General features: G+C 32.8%; 1 protein-coding gene across 4 annotated transcripts in view; it reads right to left on the bottom strand.

The window, feature by feature from the left end:
* Nucleotides 1-11,404: 11,404 nt before the first annotated feature.
* LOC134277369 (cell death abnormality protein 1-like) overlaps nt 11,405-22,440 on the bottom strand; it is a 72,948-nt gene continuing 61,912 nt past the window's right edge. Inside the window, exons 4-8 of one of the 4 annotated variants that reach the window (XM_062759712.1) lie at nt 17,824-17,964; nt 16,217-16,354; nt 15,996-16,082; nt 12,329-12,452; nt 11,405-12,159 (exon numbers count right to left, since the gene is read on the bottom strand). In XM_062759712.1, the coding sequence (XP_062615696.1) occupies nt 11,970-12,159; nt 12,329-12,452; nt 15,996-16,082; nt 16,217-16,354; nt 17,824-17,964 (680 nt within the window). In that variant the 3' untranslated portion in view covers nt 11,405-11,969. The remainder of the gene's footprint in view (nt 12,160-12,328; nt 12,453-15,995; nt 16,083-16,216; nt 16,355-17,823; nt 17,965-22,440) is intronic. The other 3 variants (XM_062759714.1, XM_062759711.1, XM_062759715.1) reach the window with 3 other exon arrangements.

The following is a 22,440-nucleotide window of genomic DNA, read 5'->3' as shown; positions in this document are numbered from 1 at the left end:
GAAAACGCATATTTTGCCATTCTTGACAAGTTTTTGGGTAACATCTGTCACTGGGAGCATAAAAATTAATTTTCCGTCCGTCGTCGTCACTTCCGGTCAAACCGGAAGTAGCAAAAAATGGCTGATTTTTGCATTAAATAACATAGATTTAGAGGATTTAAACAATTTTAGGACGTTATTACTCATTTTTGTAAAAATAAAAGTTACTTCCGGTCAAACAGGACGGAAGACCTTCTCGTTGCTTTGCAACGAGCTTTGCTCTAGTTTTAACTACATTTATTATTTTACTCTTTTTTTATCATCCTAGGAAAGCCAGTCAGTGGACAAAAACCAAAAGGGACCGTTTGAAGCCGAATCCTGGGAGGTGGTTTTATTTTATGTCGACGGTATATTTTCTGTAGGATGTCTTATTGGAACAATTCTGTATTGTTATCTGTATATCATGCCAAAAAGATGATTAAATTATTCAAACATTTATACCTTGCGATCAGGTATTTTAAAGATGTATGAGTAAATACAGACCAGCTTTACTGCAATATACACATGAGTTGTAGTATAAAAAGGTATAGCGTAAATGAAAAAAAAACAACTTTTTATTTGATTTTTATTTCACGAAAGAACATTTGTATCCTTTTGAAAATTTGTTGAATATATTTTTCTTCGTGTTTTATATGAAATAAAAAACAATATCAACCATAAAAACATAAACAGCTTTGATGTGTTATACCAATAACCATTAAAGAAAATACTCGTTAAGAAATGGGAAGGATTGACTACATGTATTAAAATTTTGAAAACCTCTGATTTTGTGTTCAATGTAAAAGACCGTTCAAATAAATGCTCATTTTCTTTTTTTTCTTATATCTCTCAAATATTTATGTAATATGATATAATTATGAAAAACTGTGATTTTTTTGTTGTTCAGACATTTATACCTCATTTTGATTTTTACTTTAGTTTTTTAATGTATTGAATTTATGTGTTATATACGGTTTATTTTTGTTAAAACTTTTTTGGGATTATTTTACACTAATATCTATGAATATATAGTACTAGTTCACTATATATATATATATATATATATATATATATATATATATATATATATATATATATATATATATATATATATATATATATATATATATATATATATATATACTAAAAAACCAACAACACTGTATATCCTAATTAAATGTCGGATCTACCAAGTAAATACAAGGTCACGGATGGAAATTTATATAAAGCACAAAGCACTAAAAATGACCAACGACACGAACAATAAAAATTGTCAAATTTTCGGGACGCCCTGTCCCTTCCTCAGGACAAAGAAAAAAGTTAAAAAGTCATAAGAACAAAGGAAAAATAGAAAAAAAAACAACTAGCACTACTACTAAACTACTAAACACTAGATGTTTACATACTTAATTACATGTTGAATTCGAAATTTTTAAGAACAATAATAAAGAAAGAAATCCGGACCGCTATGAAATGCGTCCGGTCTATCGGGTATACCCGAGTATCGTATTGTAGAGCGAAATGAAACGTAAACAGTCATGGGGTACACTTAGGGGTAGGGTTCATGTAGCAGATGCAAAATCCGTATATAAATGTAGCTAAACTTCTACTATCAAGGTTAATTGTTCAATTAAAATAGAATTGAAGCTAAGGATTTTAAAACTGTATACATTGCATGTTTGACAAAACAACTTGTAAACATATATTGTATACCCCTTAAAGGTGCTCAAAGCTGGTTTTGTTGTCTTCCACACGGAGTTAAATTACCACTTACATGTAACATTGGAAAGTGTGCTGATTTAATCAAGATCTCTTCTGCGACACCCGAAATAAGTGCCAGATCAAAAAGTACAATAGAAGGTGCACAATAAAGCTATGAATAAAGAATCTGTGAACGTGTCATAGTTTATTTTGTGGTATAGAAAGTGTTGCGGACAAGAAATGGGTACCCTGTAATATTATAGAAAGAATGACAGTGTCCATATTTTGAAATCTCAAAATATGTGCCAGATCAAAAAGTAAAAGGGAGATGCAGAATGATACTGATGTAACAAATTATTCTATGAAGTGCCATTAAATTTCCCTCAGAGGTTTAAGAAGTCTTGCAGATACATGTAAGAGATGGACACCAGGAGTGGATAAAGAAATTTCGTAACGGGGGGGGGGGGGGGCGCAGTAGAAGGCAGGGGAGGGGGTTCAGGTGGCTGTACTGAAGCCCCCAGTGTGTCTAAGACAAGATCCTTTTTGCGCCCCCGGAAGCTGAAAAGTTCCTACAAGTAAGAGATGTTTTTCCTTGACTTTAGGATAATTGACATATAACTTTAACATACAAAAAACGGAGAGGTGGGGGGGGGGGCACGCACGGCACGCCGGCCCTGGATCCGCCTTTGGGCACCCCAAAGCGTAACAGATTGACGAACAGACAGTCGGTTGGAAGGATGGATGGACATTTCAACCATTTCATTGTCTTGCACAAGTCTCTATGTTTTTTTGTTTATTTTTTTTTATAAATATATTTTTTAATTCTTCGTTCTTATTTGTATTGCTGTCCTCTGCTCTATGTCATAGTTCAATGTTATCATTATCAAAAAGTCTGAAAGAAAGCACTAACACATAGAGACTTGAGCAAGACTAACCATTCCACTTTTCTACAAAAAATAAATTACAACCCCCTCCCTCATATTCAACTTCAAACTACACTAAATTTATTCTACAACTGAAACATGATATTTAAACTTTAGAGAACAGATAAGTGTCACAGATGGCTTGCTCTTCCACTGCAGTAAAGTTCCATAAGAGTAATTCTCTGGTTCAGGATGCAGGTACCCTAGCACTTTCCTGTCGATTAAAAGAAGAAGTTCAAAAATTGGGATTCAGTAGTTTCCATCTATTTCTAGAGGCCAAAAAGCACAAACTATTTCATCTTTACAAAAAGAGAAATTGTTGTCAATGCACTGGAGGACAAACGCATGGAAACCCAACATTGACAAAGCATCAATGGAATATGCTCTTCACTGCAGGTTCAAAACCCTGCAACAAGAAAAAACCGTGTTTATGTCAGTGTGAACCAGAAAAGAGTGTATCTGAAGATGATTTAGACCTAACTTTACTATGCAGCATTTTGCAAAATTTGTGTTCATTGACACCTGCAGAGACTCAAGATATCTTAAACCTGAGAGAAAGAAGAAATACAATTGCTCATTCAAAAAGTGCTCATATGGATAATGCCACGTATGAAAATGAAATAACAGTAATAAAAGACTCTATCGAATCCATTGCAAATAGTTGTGGTAGAGATGCACTCATGAAGATAAGGAGAGAAATAGAAAATATCATGAACAGTCCGTTAAACGACAACATGGGACGTACTGTTTTGTCCGCACTTCACAGTATAGAAGAAAAAACAGAGGAAATTCAACGAGACCCTGTATATATGAGGACATGTTTAGGAATCTATTCTAAACTTAGTATACTACACATAGCATGTCTCTGCAGACAAGAAGACATGTGTCAATATATTTTATCGAAGTTCCCAAATATAATTCATTTTGTAGCTGAGGGTGGATGGAGTGCAGCGCATTTTGCGGCACGTGGGGGAAATGTCAAAATTCTTAAGTTACTCACACAAAAAGGGGTACCAATCTATCACATCACAGACGATGGTTTCACTTTTCTTCATACAGCTTGTGAAAATGGTCGATTAGAAATGACCCAGTACATTTTATCTGAACATCCAGGAATGATGCACCAGGTTTCCAAAAATGGACGTACGGTTGCACATGTCTCTTCCATTGGAGGACATCTTGATGTCCTACAACTGCTTCTCAAAAATGGAATAAACATAAATCATTTTACAAATCACAAGTTTAATATCCTTCATATTGCGTGTGCAAGTGCCCATTTTAAAATTGTTCAATATGTTATATCAAACTTTTCAGATATGCTTCATGTTGTCAATACATATGGATGGAATGTAGCACATTGTGCTGCACATGGAGGTGATATCAGTATTCTACAGCTTGTTATAGAAAAGGGGTTGCAAGCATATCAAGTCACCAATGCAAACGAAAGTGTTCTTCATATAGCATGCTCAAAAGGGCACTTTGAAATGTGTCAGTACATTATTTCAAAATATCCAGACATGCTTCATTTGATAACTGATGAAGGAGAAAACGCTGTACACAAAGCTGCAATGGGAGGCAATGTAAAAATTTTACTTGCACTTGAAGAGCAAAAATGTCAAGTATTCAAGACCAATGAGAAAAAAAATGACAATTCTTCACATAGCACGTGCTTGTGCTCAGTATGAAATGTGCCAGCACATTTTAACAATGTATCCCAATATGCTTAACATGGTTGACAAAAATGGAAAGAGTGCTTTACATTTTGCGGCTGAAGGAGGAAACATAAAAATTTTACAATTCCTTATAGAAATGCAATTATCAGCAACACACTCCACGACCAACAAGTTCTCAATACTCCACTCAGCATGTTTTAGTGCAAGGTTTGAGATGTGTCGATATATTTTAGCAGAGTATCCAGACTTGTTGCATATAAAGACTATTCAAGGATGGAATGCAGCTCATTGTGCTGCTTTAGGAGGACATATGAAAATATTACGCCTGCTTATAAAGAAAGGAATTAAAGCTGATGAGATAACCAATGAAGGGGAAAATATTTTTACCCTTGCCTGTACCAAATCTGGACTTGAAATGTGCAAATATATATTATCGGTGTATCAAGAAATGCTTTATTCAGCTAACAACTGCGGCCATAATGCTGCACATTGTTCTGCAATCGGAGGAAACATCAAAGTTCTTAAATTTCTTAAAGAAACAAGATTTCCTGCCCATCTTACCGCTTTCTGCAATTTAACTATACTCCATTTAGCATGTGCCAACGGTCACAGCGAGATGTGCCAATATATTGTACATAGCAGAGTTTCCAGACATTTTGTGTCTGATCAGTGAAGATGGATGGAATGCTGCACATTTTGCCGCAGCTGGAGGAAATGTAAACACTCTAAAGGTACTCATTGAAAATGGTGTCCCAACAAATCGTTTGGATCATTGTGGAAAAGATATACTTGATATTGCATGTTTATGTTCGAACTTTGAAATGTGTAAATTTATTCTTTCGGAATATCCTTTTATGTTGTGTAAAATTTATGATGTTTGGTCTAATCTTTTATTTAATGCTGCCCGAGGAGGAAATGCCAGGATTATGCACCTTCTTACAGTGAAACATTTAGATCCAATATTTGGAAACAAAGAACAATGGAATTGTTCTGTACACGACACTTTAAATCTATGGAAACTCAAGCACGTCTTGATTCAATGGCCTCTAAAAATTCTCAAAATCTGAGTGAAATATTAGCCCAACTACTAATCGATGCTAATAATATTGAAGAAAACTCTTAAAAACATTGGTAAATGAGAGGAAATACGAATTAATATTAACGTTTCTCAAGACAATATATCATTTAGGTCATAAAAATCAAAATAATATGCTTTAAAATAAAGTTGATTTCATATATATTTGTATCTGATCTTATATTTAATTAATGTTCAAATAGCAGTAATCTCACTTTCATTCTCAATGATAATATGTTTGTAGGGCGACGCCATGAGAATTCCATATATTGAATATTTTATTTGCTCTTAAAAATATATGTTTATTATCATGTACATTTTGTATTAAAGGATTTTCTTATGTAATAAATTATGTAAATACCCGAGTGCATTATGAATTAACACATTGTTTTTTGTGATGCAGTTAGATAAATCATTTTTTTTCGATTCCATTGCAAATTCGATATAATGCAGATGAGCTTACTTTTACGACATTTATGTTATAATTAGGTGTCATAGTTGATAAAACTTGTGACAATATGAAACTTTATTGTTAAGACTGGCATGCAAGTTTCAAAGGATTTGCCTTGAAATGTAAACGAAAATATGAACAGGTTTTTGGAATTCTTGCCCTTTATTTCCCTTTCTGACTTTATTCAGGTCAGAGTATTTGCAAAGAATTCTTGTTATTTATATTAAAAAAAAACCAATGTATATGAAATAGTAAGACCGTTTTGATATTTGACCGTGAGTTTACTACTTACTTGCTTTTACACACCAAAGGATGATTCAGCGTACTTGTACCTCGTCTTAATAAGAACGTGCAGTCACGTAGCTAAAGAAATGATACTGAGTTTTGAGGAAGGAGTCAATTGAGCTTACTAGTATTTTAAGGCATATGTCATACTAAAGCTTTAAACAAACTTACCCATGTAAAAGTTCATTTATATTTTGTCTAAAGGCAATACTTCTTGCACAAATATAGCTTGTATTTACGTTGAATTTCATGGTTTAATAACGACCGTAGGTTCTACGAAATGATGACTTTTAATGGGGTTGTTGAAATTCTTGTATTAGTGGCTTGTTTGTCAGAAGCTGTCTTGGTTTAAAATCAATCTTACCCATGCATGCCCTTGCGTAACGATTGATTGACTGATTGTATATTGTTTAACGTCCCTCTCGAGAATTTTTCACTCATATGGATACGTCACCGTATGCCGGTGATGGGCTTCAAATTTTGACCTTTACTCGGCACTCAGGGCCATTGAGCAGTGAGGGATCTTTATCGTGCCAACGCCTGCCGCTGACACGGGGCCTCGGTTTTTAAGGTCTCATCCGAAGGACCCATAACGGAAGAAATAAACACTTTATGCAGGTTATGTTGAAAAATTACAACAAATAAGAAAAGGAATTTGTGAATATTAAATCCTTTCCGTTTATCATACACTTTCATTAGTGGTTGAATATCATTGTCTTTAGTCCGTTAGACACCCAAATAAGAAACAGAAATGGCAGACTCTGTAGTGTCTTCTATTTCAGGTTCACCGGATATGTCGTCTATGAATGAAGGTAGCAATTGTTATTAAGGGGGCCGACTATAGTTTCCATTGCGCAATATTCCGCGCATCATTGTAAAATGAAGCGTATTTACTGTTTTAATGCAACTTATTTTGCTTAATTATTAAAATTAAACAAAATTAAGAAATTATAGGTATAAAACATGTAATTACAATTTGATATAACTTATTTTTAAACCGATTTTGTAATTGATAGCTAGGTTGACGTCGTTGCAGTGTGTTTTTGACGTTATGATAATCTGTAGCTCTTAAAGAAAGGGGTAATAAAAATATTATTAAGGAAAAAGTAATGAACATATGCTCTTGAAATTTAAAACATAGAAATTTGAGAGTATCTACGATATTTTTATCATGTTTTCATGTGAATCCATTGTGTACGTCATGTTTTGTAATACTCTATAAAAATAGTAAAATTTGCTAATTTTTTGCATTTTCAGATGCCCCCTCTGGTAACAAGACGGTAGAATTTTGTGTTTCTTACATATATTGCATAATATAGTATTACGCATCAAATATTATAGTTTAAACAAAATGTCTATTGTAGTATTTGTATAATTTGCTTTAAAGTGCTAAAAATTGGCATTTTCCTATATAATCCTATAGTAAATGTACCTGTATTTTGAGACGGTCCCTCAAAAATACCTGGACGGTAGATTTCCCCCAAACTCTGCATGTACACTAAAGTTAATGTAAGTTATATATGGTATAAAAAATAAAGAGTTTTACTATTGTAGTTTTCACACAATAAAACTATAGTCGCCCCCCCCCCCCCCTAAATGTGCAAAAGTTGTCTGAATATTTAAATGTTGAGTTGAAGACCACATCAAGATTTCTTCTTCTCAAGTAGAAGTATTTGAATAATTCTACTTTATTGAAAAATAAAAAAAAAACAGTCGGCCAGTAACGGAGAACTAAAAGTGTCCCTGGTATTCCAAGAGATTGTTGGAAGATCCTGTCACCAAAGACTAAATATACATTGTCAATGAGGAACTGTAGCACCTCCTAATATCATATTCAGAGTATTTGTGTGCAGAATCACACTATTTTTTACAAAGCAGTTTCGTAGATGACCAGTAAAAAGATTTAAAAATTTTCGATCTCCAGTTTTATGGTGGAAGCAGTTGCCTATGATGTCCAAAGGTTTGCTCTGTAATCAATTTAAAGAATGTTTGCATAAAGCGTATTGAAAAGTGATATGTTTTGAATAGATGTTTGAAATGTTTTCAGATAATGATTTTTTCAAATGTTCAATGGCGTCTTTAACAATCTGCATTTAATTTACATCACTTTTTGAATATGGAGCTTCGTCGTCCAAACGAAGGAGTTTTTAGAGGGTTTGCTCAAAAATCTCGGCGTAAGGATGTGATCTTTACCTGGCAGGTTCGAATCTACTGTGCGATGTGAGGACCGGTCCTTCGGATGAGACCTTCTGTTCCGAGGTCCCTATCGCAATAGATGCTTGCACAAACTAAAAATCCCGTACTGTTCAAAGTTCATAGGTACCACATACAAGTCTAAATTTTTAGCCTTCACCTGCAAATGGTGGGATCTTAATATAAAGTACATAATTTCGTAGAGAAGTAAAACAACCAGTCAAGAATATGTTGTTTAAAATAATACATCTTATGTTTCTTCTTCAGAGCCGTTACATGTAATACTTTAGTGAGGAGTAAGTCAGAATATTATCTACTTAACCTTGTAATATTGTTTTTTGATTCTAAGAATTTTTATGAAGTTTGAATCTGGTTAAGGTACGATGTATCTTAAATTGACTGGAATGTTAAGAGTGTTTAAAAATGAAACGTAATGTAAGGGGACGAAGGACACACGGTCACATGACTAAGTTTAATTGCGTCATAATCTCCGGTGATATATGTACAAAACCTAATTAAAACCATAGTATTTGTATAATTTTTTGACAGTTTGACTTCACCATATTGTATGAAAATATTTGAAAAGTTTCAAACTTTCTTGTAATTATTAACAAATTACGGAATAGATTCATCCACTCTTCTGTTTCCCTACTCTGCGCGTCCAACCTGGTGTCCCTATCGAGAATTTTTTACTCAAATGGAGACGCCACCTCTTGCCGGTGGAGAATTAAAAATTTTATCCTATAGTCGGCACTAAGGGTCATTGAGCAAGGGGGGGGGGTATCTTTTTCGTGCCAGCCCCAACTGCTACGCGGGACCTCGGTTTATACGGTCTCATCCGAAGGCCGGTCCCCACGTCCCACAGTACTAGTAGGATTCAAACCCGCAACGTAGGGATCAACTCCTTATTCCGCGACTCTAGAGCAGACATTCTAACCACTGCGCCACGCGGGCGACAATTTTTATATTAGGAAAAGTAGGAGAGGAATAGTACTTTTAAGTAAACACTTATATCCCTTTTGAAGCCAATTTTGACTTGAGGGGCTATAATTTGGAAAACAATGTGCCGGTGTAAGCTATTGATTTAACAAGCGTAAAATCTGCTATTAAGTTAGAATTTTTGCACTATTCCAGATGAGTTCAAAATTCTAATTTTTCAATGAAAAGTCGTAAGAGACTTATTTCTAAGTAATATATATTCATGCATGATCATATTTCATTAAAATCAAACATTATAATTGTACATTCCCTGATTGTCTTAATTATTAGAAGCATTTCTTCTTGACTTTGGCGAATACTCAGAGAATACTAGTAGCTTAAACTGAGTAAATCATTCGTATATTAGGTTAATTAATAATAATCAACTTGTAGGTTGATTACCGATCACATGTAGCCATTTAGGGCTATAACAAAAAAGACAAACTGACTTTTCGTCTTCAAAAACTTTTCCATTGAAATGCCTTAAACTAGAATCTTATAAGAATTTTTGTCATTTTTGTACTGTCATAAAAGCATTTGAACGTATTTTAGGAGTTTAAACAAATTGTATGCAAAATCTGAAGAACTAAGTCAAAAGAAAATGTACAGTGGACCCTCATTTATCCGGACAGTTTGGTTCCCAGTCAATTTGTCCGGATATGTGAAGCATCCGGATATCTGAATCAGCAATTAAACAAGACAAAATAACATTTAAAAATTTTGTTCCGAAGAAAAATCGTCCGGATACTGAAGCATCCGGATATCTGGCGTCCGGATATCTGAAGGTCCACTGTATTTTCCTAACTTGAAATTTCTAATTGTAAAATGTGTTTTTAAGGGACTCCGACCCTCTGCCAGGAAGGACAACCCTTTTATCTATAATTTAAATCCAAAAGTCTTTAAATGAAGCTTGAAAATTAAATCCTTTCATGCAACAATTTTATTATAGGCCTCTCTATGTGTTTCATGGTTCTTTGCAAAGCTCCATTTAAAGACTTTTGAATTAAATTATAAATTAAAGAGTTGTCCTTCCTGGCTGAGGGTCGGAGTCCCTTAAGGTCAAGATCTAGTAAATGACTTTTGAATAACTTTTCAGTGCTAAATCCAATATGACGTCATAATCACTTTCAACTTTCTTTTTCCCGTACTTTACGGCTCTTAAAAAATTATGTACAAAATGATGCATTTTCATGGAATTCAATTTGAAATCACATGAAAAGAAGTCCCGATAGCTATTTAAAATTTGAAATTATTTTAAACTAAAGACTAAGAACATACAAATTACCGTTTTCTGAAAAACTGTAGGCAATCTAGATACATTTTCTTTGTCTGGTATGGTAAAAACTTCCATTTTTCTGACTGGTTTTCTTAATTTTTCATTGAAAATGACAATTTAAAAATGGTTTTTCATCTTTTTTTTCTACAATTTGTGCCCCGAAAAACCTTTTTTGACCAAGCTAATGTTATAAAGCACCATTAAAGAATTTTTTTCTTAAATGTGATAAATATGTAGGCACCTTCCATTTACTAGATCTTGACCTTAATTAATAAGGGAATATATACTGATTTTAACGCTAAAATTAGGAAAAAAGAATAATTTAATGATAAGAATGAGTATAGGTTATGCATATTTAAACAAAAGCCTTTGAGATTTCTAAGTCTTTTCTTCCCAATAAAAAACTATAGGTATTGTGAGCTATGAGTTCTCAAAAATGATTCTCCCACCTCACATATGATAATAATGGCAGAGGCTATGTTTTGTTATGGGAAACCCGAAAGTGTCAGATTAAAAAGTAAAATAGGAAATGCACAGTGGCACTTAGTAATAAAGAATCTGTGAAAGGATCATTACAACCATTTAGTGGTATAGGAGGAGCTGAGTATAAGGATGTCTGGTCTGTTTGAATAATTCCTAAATTATTAATGAGACGAAAACTGGAAAAAATGAAATGGAATAAGTTTATCTTTAACACGGCTACATCACACATTATCCAATAATTAACATCAATACATGTATATATTCTTTAATACGTAGTGTATAAAATAGAAAATTCAAATGTTTTCATTTGCTATATAATATTTTTGGTTCTCTTTGAAATATGTACCACAAAAATACATTTTCTATATTCATTTACGGGACAGTTGAAAATTCAATAATCATTTCAATTCTCAAAAAGAAGGTCAGATATATTGTAATGGCGAAAAGTATTTTGAAAACAATTTACAGAATATAATATAAGGCTATATTAAACATAGTACATTTGTGAATTTTTTGCTAAAATTGGATGGATAAGATGCACAAGCTTGTACACCAAACGAGTGGCAATATTCACCAATATAAGTTAAATAACTTCCTTATTGTATAGCTTCAAAATCTCCGATTGGTTTGTATTAATATTTCAATTAAATAAATCAAATAAACGGGATTTTTTTCAGTATCGATCTTTGAATCAAAGCCTGTCTTTTAAGTGTCCAATGTCGCATCAGACTATTTTAAATAGCTATGTAATATATCAGCAAAACACTAACGTGTCACAAGGATTCTTATTCCCTATTGCATGTTGTATTAAAAATATTGTTCTCCGCTAAAGATGTCTTAAGTCATACCTGCTTCACCTAACGTTTGAAATTTTAAACTAATTTGACAATGGAGTTAATTTGTACGATATTATTTATTCTAAATCTTCGTAATGATTTTCATTGCAGGGGATCCGCACAGCCTCATATTGCACCTTCTGTTGGTCTAACTCCATTCCTTCTGAAGGTTTGTTGTTTTGTCTATCTTGTTTGTGATCTGCTCTTACATTTACATACATCGATGAAGGTTTATCATAAATATCATTCTTCTTTGTTACACGAAATCTGCAGACAATATGGAAAAGATGGAAAATATTATAAGTATTTTCTATACGAACTCAAAACATCTTTCTGATTGAAATATATATATATATATATTTTATCAAACATTAAGATGAATCTTTTTAAAATTTTGATTTTCAACAATGGTTGTTAGAGAGGGAGAGAGATATACCTTATAATACACATTGCTGCGAATAGAATATTCACTAGCAAGGAAAGTGTCAGTGCAGACCCCATAGCATACACGGTCGTTTTGTTGAAGTCTGCAGAAGTAAGTTTACGGGTATTTGTCTCCTCTAATAAAATAAAACACTTTAATTATTGAACAGTCTTTGACTGTACATTATTTGGAAGAATAATTAAAAAAAGTTCAAACAATGAAATGAATGCTTTCTTTGGTTGTTAGTTCAGGAACTAATTTTGAAGCTGTTGCAGAAAAAAAATCCATAACATGCGTACTAAAATATCTTATTCATTTTTTTAAAAAAATGAAACAATTAAAAACTACATGGTTGTGTTGAATACTGCACTATTAATATGTAAGTCATTATAAGTATTATTTAAAGAACTCTACAGGTTCTGAATCGTATACAAATTTGGGTGTGGACGAGTGTGTCCCACGAGTCTCCACCGCCAAATTTGTATCTAATAAGGACCTGTTGAGTTCTCTAAACGATTTCCCTGGCACCTGATCCCACCTCTGAAGTTTCGGGGGTCCGTGTTTGCTCTGCTCTTATTTTAGTATTGTTTTATGGACTTTGAAATTGAATACTGTTCGTTATCTCCATATCCTTCTTTTTACACAATCTATCACAATAAGCACCTCCTACTTTTAGTTGGGCAGCATCCCCAGTATATATTTCCAAGATATAGTCAGATTAGGTTTCACATCACAGTAAATGTAATTGCCTTGATTTCAAAATAGATAACGTAGAAGTGGACAATTTTACTTTCTATGTAACTTTTTATGACACTATAGAGATTGATCCTGATATATTTGAGGGCTATTAAAATCTGTGTTTCAAAGAACAGACAGCTCTTCAGTGGACTTTGATGTCGCAGATGTTTTTTAATGGAAATTCAACATTAAAAACGGAGAGATGTGACTCAGTTGTCAGCGATGAGAATTTAAGAAGAAATTTTAAAAAATCAAAACGTCAAAAAACGGACTCGAAATGAATTGAAACAAGTTTGGCTTTCCAGAAAGCCTGAAATGTCATCTCTTTGGTATCAATAATTTCAAAGAAATAAAACAGAAAGGGAAATATTTTAATGCAATGAATAGATGGATTATTACACCCGAAGTTCCCAAATGACTTATTCAGCAAACAGAAAACTAAGCTGACAGGTATTTTATCATAAGCAAGAGCAATCCAAAGATTATTTCTACCCACGTAGCTCAAGTATTTAAACCTTCCGAAAGAAGCCACCTTTACCTACGTTTTGTTCACTTACATTTTAGGGAAAATGAGGGGCAGGGTAAAACGCAGTTATTAGATATGGATACTACCTATATATTTATTAATGCCTATAAAAGTGATTTTTCCTTCTTATTGTACATGCTGTACACTAATCACAGACTGCTTTTGATTCATTTTACCGATATTTATAAAAAATGTTCAAGGATTTCTAAGAGAGGTATGAAGGAAGTGTCTGACAATAATTATCATTTAAAAGCAGCTAATCATTAAAGTTTGACAGGAATTAAATTAATAAATCCAATTACAGACTAAAAAATTAACATAAAATTAGGCATAACGTTAGCGTTGACCACTCTTCATTCATTTTTTGCAGAATCTAATTTAATCTTTGAATGAAATGCTTTGCATATTTATTTGTATTTATTTCTACTGTAAAGCATGCATATAAATTTAAGCATCGCAGTCCCTGCTGTGAGGTTTATTTAACCTGGATTTGGTCTATTGATCGCACACCTGTAAGCTTGTTCTTTTGTGCGAGAAGCAGTTTTCCCTTTGCGTCAACAAATCTATATGTAAAAATCACGTCATTGTCAATTCTCCTTGTGTGGCTAACCAATTTAATAAGATCAATATATATACGACACACCGAAATATAGGTATTTATAAGCATCGTACTTCTTTTTTAAATTTTTCTTGCCTTTCAATAGGCCTAAACCGAAAGTAGATCACACACTTCTAAGCTAGTTCTTCTAAAATAAAACCAGTTTAAAGGCTACTTGGAACTCCTTGTGTAGATTCTCACTTTAGATATTGTAAAACATCGAGGATTCCCGAGAGATTAATGGAGGCTTACACTAGGACTTCACTCCCGAGGGAGATGACAAAAATAGGGGAGGAGGCGAATTTAACTAAAGAATGCCGCATTTTTTTTTTACCGTGAACCATTCTGCACAGGCAAAAGTGGGAGGTTGTCATTTTGATAGATTTTGTCAGAAATCCTTTAGAGATCTCGACAGGTTTTGTATCGTAAATATAAATTTGGCGGCGGAGTGCTACGCATTCGTCCGCCACAAAATTTGTATCTACGATACAGAACCTGCCTCGTCCTCATAATAATACTTATCGGATACAGTGTACAAACTAATAATGTTTTAATGAATATTGGGCCTAAGTTACACTTTTGGACTTGGTAATATACATAGATACAAAAACAAATCATTTTGAGAACTATTAAGTAATAATTTTCTTCCATGGGCTACCTGCGTTTCACCATTACTCTTACACTTGGTACGATCGTTGTGCTTGCTGAAATATAAAATGTACGAGGGGTTATCAAAAAGTCCGTAGACTAGCGGCATTAAATCAAAACCGCTTTAGGTACATCAATGAATTGTAAAAAAAATCGAGTTAGTATCTTCTTTCTATCTAAAGAATAAACAAAAATTCATAAATTTCATTTATTAATAGATTAGTAATATTTTTGTAAGCAATGGTACGTCCAGGCGGCGCAACCTCGAACACAACTTAAGTGTAACTAAGGAAAACTCTTCTGATTTGAACATTTGACATCCAAAAATTCCGTTAATTGATGTATGTGTTGGGACACAATTATTCTATAAAAATGGAACTTTGACTTTATTCTAACATTTCTAAGAAATTTCATCGTACATTTTACATCGCGTGTCCAAACAAAAGGGCCTTGACAATGACGTCAAAAAGGGAGAGGGGTTTCCTTTTTCAACATTTTATAAAGTTTTGATCCTACAAAAACTGTTTAAGACCTAGGAAATGTTTAAACTGGTTACAGATAAATAATATGCATCCAGAGTACTTTTCTTTTAATGCCAATATAGATTTAAATAGAAAAGGGATGCACAATAAATTCAATTTTGTAGTCATTGTGTAAAAAATCAGTCAAGTCAATGTGTAAAAATCAGTCAAGTCAAAAAATGACCTTGATCATCTGTTGTAGATTTTGAACTCCAAAAAGCAAAATATGCTGGCACAATGAAGCAAATGTCTTTCCAAATGTACAAATCTATTTGTATTATTAAATGCATGAAAAGTCGTTGTTCATGACATTCTAAAGTCATATAAATAAAGCTGGTTTAAGTAATTACTCAGCTCCAAGGAATCTCATCAAAATTAGTGTATGAGGTAGAAGAAGCGGGCATTGCAAAAAAAGAACGTTATTGGACGTCATGAGACTAAACGGCGACGGCGCCAGGTGATCATATAATGCCGTTTTTATTCTATAATAATTTGGCAAAAAATGAACGTATCAAGATAAATTTTTCAACATTTCTTTATTTGTTGTTGTTTTATGTTCCATATAGATTTTGAAAGCACAGGTTACTAATTCTATAGCCTCAGTCCACGAACTTTTTGATAACTCGTATTTGGTATAATTTATACAACCTGGTATACTTTGCTGTTCAGATTTATATCCACAGGTCATATTGCAACGGTCAGAACATTCTTTTCCGTAAAATCCATATGGGCATTCTGCAAAAATAAAATTAAAACAATGCAAAAGCTTAACATCCATGAAAAAAAAAAATTATAAATACAAAACAAAACTTTTAGACAGAAAATAAGTAAAAAAATACAAAAAAAGTGTAACATTTTAAAAACAGAACCTTTGTCACATTTCAATCCCATTGATCCCTCGGCACAGCCACCATTACAATATCCGGTCTCATGGTTACAATTCACAATGTCTTTGCAATTTCCACAAGATGAGTTACATTGGTATCCATAGGTTCCATTGGGACATTCTTTATTTGTCAAAGAAATTTTATATAAACTTATTAATTCAATTTATTTATTTTGTAGATTCCATCCCCGTTCTTGTCCAGCAATACTCACAAACTTTTATAGAAAACTGTTTGCACTAGGGAAATGGGAAATAAACGTGTACAAATAGATACCCTTGTGACGGTTCATATTATCGTCGGTGACAATATGTACCTAACCTCACTGCACATTTTGTCGTCAAGCAGTACATATTGTCGCCAGTGACAATATCTGTCAGGACTTGGCTTATTTTTTTCTACATAATTGTTGACAAAATGTACGGTAACGCATCAACGCATTTTGTTGTCGGCGATATATACATGTACACAGTAAAAATTTGCACACATTGTCATCGATATTATGTTTTGAAGAATAATTACTGAGGTAGAGAAGAGAGAGAGAGAGAGAGAGAGAGAGAGAGAGAGAGAGAGAGAGAGAGATGTGGTAAAGAAGTTCATATATTTATTCAGCATTATGTGCAAGTCGCAAATTTGTAGGAAGAAAAGGTGTTGATGTTGGACAGAAACTTGTATGTAGCGTTTGTTTATATCACTTTGATACATTTATGCCAAAAAAACGTTAAAAGTGATATATCTGCCTTTTCGTTTTCTCATTTGTTTTGCTCAGCTGTACATGTAATGATAGTCTAGAAATTATTTTTCGTTATTCTCATATTTGTGCCGCTATAATTGACGCTGGGTAGACTTTTTATCTCATCTAACCTGGAAGATCTAGTGGCCTTTTCGATCACATTTTGTCTTTTTTCCATCTGACCATCCACATACGCTACGGAGCATGTCACCTGACCCTGTCTATATCACGTGATCCGCGCATGGACAGAACGGTTGAAGACGCGCATTAAATTAAAATCAGAGAGGACTACTTTGAGACAAAAGTCAACACTTTAACCCTATATCACTTCTTTTATGGAAGTTATTTAATTATTTCGCGAACTTTTTGACCACCCCTCGTAACTATATGTAGCAACAAGAAGTAAAGCATTGCAAATTGCTTCGTTTCCTGATACTAGTATTATTAGGACTAGCTATTTTTTGTGTGATATCAAGGTTAACTTTTCCTGTATAACTTAAGCCACGCCGCTTTATGAAGCATTAACAATCCTGCGTATTGACATATTATTCTTGCATAAAACTATTGACCCTGAAATACTTATTTTATATATTTTGACAGCATTATTATACTAATGGACAATTAAGGATGACATAAACTTAGATAGAAAAGAAATAAATCCCATGAAGATCGATAGTGAAAAAAGTGAAAATTTGCGTATTGTACATAGTTGACTCAGACTATTTTTACTTTCCAATGTACATCTTACTGATCTATTTTTCATATCAATTTTAGTATTTCTAAAAAATCGTGGAAAATTCTGGAAAATCTTTAAATTTTACGATTCATACACAAAACATAAACATTAAATCTAACATACTTTGATTACAGTCCTCCCCTTGCCAACCATCTGAACAAATTCCGCTCGAACACTTCCCATCCAAAATGTCGCATGATTTTCCCAAACAGTTTTCTGAACAATTCCCGGTGCAGTTCTCACCAAACCTCCCATTTTCACATCCTGAAGCAAGGTAGTTATGTTTCAAAGGATATCAGCAAAATCATTTTTTATGATAATTTTTTTGCCCCAAATAGGGAATTCAATATATACTGTAGGAGAAGCATTAACTAGTACGTGTATATTACATTATTTGTTTTCAAAAAACCTTCACACATTTTAAATATGACAAAAAATTCTAATCAGAAGTTTTTAAAAAATAATACTAAAAAAATATTTGATAAATTTATCACACGCATGTGTGAAAAGGATTTCTGATTTAAACTTGAAAAGTGTTTTTCTACTTTGCTTTACTGAAATGCAAAAGAAATGCATCAAGCAGTAATCTACAAATATTTGAATTTTTATCAAATGATTTTCAAAAATGAACCCAGTAAGGCTAAACTTACTTTACAAAGCATTAGATATTAAATGATTATCTGTTAACTTTAAAAAGTCCCACATGACTGTTAAAACACCCCCTCTCAGATATTTAATTGAAGCGTGCAAGATTAACCTACACAACAATTGCAGCTTTATTTTTTCGATGCAATAGGTTCATCAATATAGAGATCTGAGCAAAGGAAATATTCTTTGGTATTTTTAAATGCCTATTTTTCAGGTGATAAGGTCGAATTTTCTCTAATCTAACGCAGTTAAGAAACACTTGAACTTACGGTCCACGGACTGTCATTAATGCATATGATACGCAAGAGCCTGCTGAGGCGTAATGTAGTGCATTTGTCAATCAGCAACTCTCCATTACCAATATATCTTGATGTGTATTAATGAAAAATATTAATACTATAATCCAGAAAATTCAGAGTAGACATGTTCGAAAGCAAAACAAACACACAATATTGTAAGTCCGTGCGTTTGTGGTGAACAGACTTTGGCGATTAAAAGCACCCGGTGAATCGTAAACATCAAACAATAACATGTTTACAAAAAACTGTACATAACACGAGTGTGATCGATTCGCAAAACTCTGTACACAACGGAATGACGATGCTTGTGAAGGAGTTCTGCTTTCTAACATTTCTACCCTGAATAAAAATATTTTTTTCTGGATTTAAGTTTTAATATTTCTCATTTAAACACAACAAGATTGCCATTTTTCCAAAGTATTAAGAATAAAGTTAAAATTTGTGAAAGTACAAGGATGTGTCAATCAAACCAGCCAAAAAATTTAAAGTTTTAATAACTTTTAAATGAAATAAGATTTTTAATTAATTTTTGTGTGAAATGCTATTAAAAAATATAATTCGTGATATTATACAGAAAATATTAACTTCAAATATGTGTCCAAGTACCTTTAAATTCACTCTTGCTGTATTACTTAAGATGTTATGAGGTAGTGTTATATATCGTTCCGTTTAAAAGGTATCAGTCTCTAAATACATATGGACTTCATTTAAAAAGACAAAAAAGCATGGCGTTGGAGGACGTCACGGAGCAGCGAGTAGCAATAAAATTTTGTTTTCCATTCGGGAAATCTCCTTAACAAACTTTAAAAAATATGTATAAACCAAGAAATGTATGAGAAATAAGTCGTGTATTCGTATAAAATGGAAAATACATTTTTTGAGTGGTAGCAAGTTTAAATCAAACGATGGAAGGTCTGCAAAGAAACAGGTTATAGTTGAAAATCTTGTCAAAAGAGTTAGGACGTCATTAAACGTGATGTGCGCTTCACTGCTACGGAAGTAATAGAGTTCCGCGGTAGGCCTAAGGAATTTGAAAACAATGACAATCTAGTTCAAGCTATTTGCACAGTTGTTATCTGGAGGAGACGCCACGCAGTCTAATTTTGAGAAACTTTCGCAATGTTGTTTTGACGTTACAATGTTGGTTAACCGTGCTCTGTGGTATCAAAACATGTTGCTTTAAAAAATGGCCAGCATGATTTAATTTAATGAAATTGAATGAAACTTCACACATCGACAAGTTAAATGTTTTTATTTACGAAAATGTGTTGATCTATAATCTTTTTATAATAATATGAATATAATCAGAACATTGTCTTCGTATTTTTCGAATGACCCTCGTATTACGCCACATAACATAATCACTGTTTACACATTAATCATATTTATAATTCTGTGATTTATTGATATGGATATTAGTAGCTCATTAATAATTATATAGATTTCCATGACCAATTATTACATATTAAATGTTTACCATTATTTTCAATAAATAAAGTCACATCAGTGGCAAAGTGCAGCATACTGATATTTTTTTTTTACGAGTTGATGGCATCAACTCAAGTTATGTTACTGGTAAGGGATTCCCCATGTATCGAAACTAATCACATTTTCGTTTGAGCATTTTGCCTACAGATTCTTGTATAATTTTGGCTTATTTACATATTCATGATCTACAGAATAAGAATATGTTTCCTGATATGATTTGAAGTGTTTATAAACTTAAATACTTATTATTTTATTTTTTGGAATTTGTGTCAATCCGCGAGAGAAAATAGTGCAAGGGGCATGCAGTCAAAAATTGTGACATGTCGTGCAAACAAAGTTTTGATTTTTAAGTCTATAAATACTAGTATTTTCAACTAATTCAACTTATTTTAAGTAATTTGAAAATAGATTTTGAAAGAAAATTTACGCAATTAGATATTGTACAAACCACGTTATTTTTACAAGACTGCATGACGTATTAGTGGTATATAAATAAACAAGCTAATCCTTGCGCTGATCCAGTATGCTAATGACCAGTGCAATTTTCCAGCGATAACTAGTGATGAAGTGTTTATATATAGAACACTACTTATGTTTGTAAACAAAGCGAGAAACACCTAGTTAGATAGTCGAAGTAAATCAAATATTAATCTGAAAGGGAAGAAATGAGCTGTACCAGTTGATAAAATATTTTTATGTAAATGCCATTACTTCTTGTGCAAACAGTAAAAGAACCACTGTCTTCCACAATTTAGATCTGCATCACAGCAAGTTTTAAGGAGGCTGGGGGGTCAACAAATTAATCATAAATTAACCACCAGATTTAACTTATTTTTTTACATATGGTATCTTAAGCTGTCAACTATCATTTGACAAAGAAAAAATTCATATATTTTAGTTTTAAAATTTGATCATTTTTTATATCTTTATATGGAGCTCTTCTTTTAAAGGAGATAAAAATAGCCTGAAAATGGCTGCCACACCCCAGCCTCGTTAAATACAGTAAAGGTCATTTAACATGCCTGTGATTCTTATCTCATTGTCTGCGCTACTCTGGAAAGAGAGTTCCTTTACTATATCCAGCTGTGTCTTACTATCAGATGCTGGCAATGTGATACAGTAAATTTAAAGTCAGAAGACAGTAAAAAAATAATAATAAAAAAAAAGAAATACAGAAAGATTAGATCGGATGTTATTCATAAATAAAATGAGAAATGTTTGTTTATAGATGTTAATCAAGAGACTGAAAAATCAAATATATTCAATAGTAAATAGATTATGTAAACGATTAATATACCATGCCATTGTGATAAAGTTTTAGTCTTCAGTCAAAAAGCCAAAAAGAATTGAAATATTAATCCTTCATGAATTTATCAAAAAAGTCATGTAATTGAATTAAAAAAGAGCTAAATTGATAGAAATGAAATATTACATGTGCAAATCAATGAATTGAAGTCAGGTAGATAAATTTCAAGACTGTCTAGACCAAACGAAAAAAAACATAAAATTAAAATGTTCATTTCAACTAAAAGTCAAAAAGCGTTGAATTTTAAGAGCAGCTAAATCGGGAGAATTGCCGTTTTTATTTTGCATATCAAAGACCATACAAGACAAGGAGTTGAATTTCACGAGTGGCTAAATTAGGAAAATACTATATCAAATATGCATGCACATTTTGAAAGACGAGGAGCCGAATTTCAATAACCATATTAAACAAATCAAAATTTTGAATTTTGTAATATGCAAATCAATGAAAATAGAGGATTTGAAATTTAAGAGTGGCTCAATCACGAGAAAAAACATATTGATGTGCACTGAAAATGTCAAATTATTTGTCAATTTATGAAAATAGTGAACATATTTGATGTGCATATTATTGTGCATATTAATGATTTTATTCATTTGCGCTCTTTGTAAGTTATAATTCCCTATTGAAGGTTGATCCTCTTAGTTTGAAATATATGTGTGAAAAGCTGCTTAATTTATTTTTTTCATCAGAGCACATAATACATAAAACCGAAATATGTATCAGTGACCTCAACTCATTTTAACAGTAAGTAGTTGATCCTTACATCGTGCGTTCGAATCCCACTATGGGACGTGGCGACCGGTCCTGGGCTAGTTTTAGCATAAATTTTGGATTTTTCAGTTGTAATACTTTGAAAATATATCATAGAAAAATATTTTATTAAAAAAAAGTCAAAGAATCCTTGGGGTACGGAACACGGGGGGGGGGTGTTCCTGTCCCCAAGCACCTGTGTGTTAAACAACGTACAAACAATACCATCAACTCGTAGCAGTACTT

Source organism: Saccostrea cucullata, unplaced genomic scaffold (assembly GCF_032062105.1).
Source record: "Saccostrea cucullata isolate Sc308-1 unplaced genomic scaffold, CSIRO_AGI_Scuc_v1 ctg697, whole genome shotgun sequence".
Lineage (NCBI taxonomy): Eukaryota > Metazoa > Mollusca > Bivalvia > Ostreida > Ostreidae > Saccostrea > Saccostrea cuccullata.
Note: the sequence above shows the minus strand (reverse complement) of the source record. Positions and strands in the feature narration are given on the sequence as shown.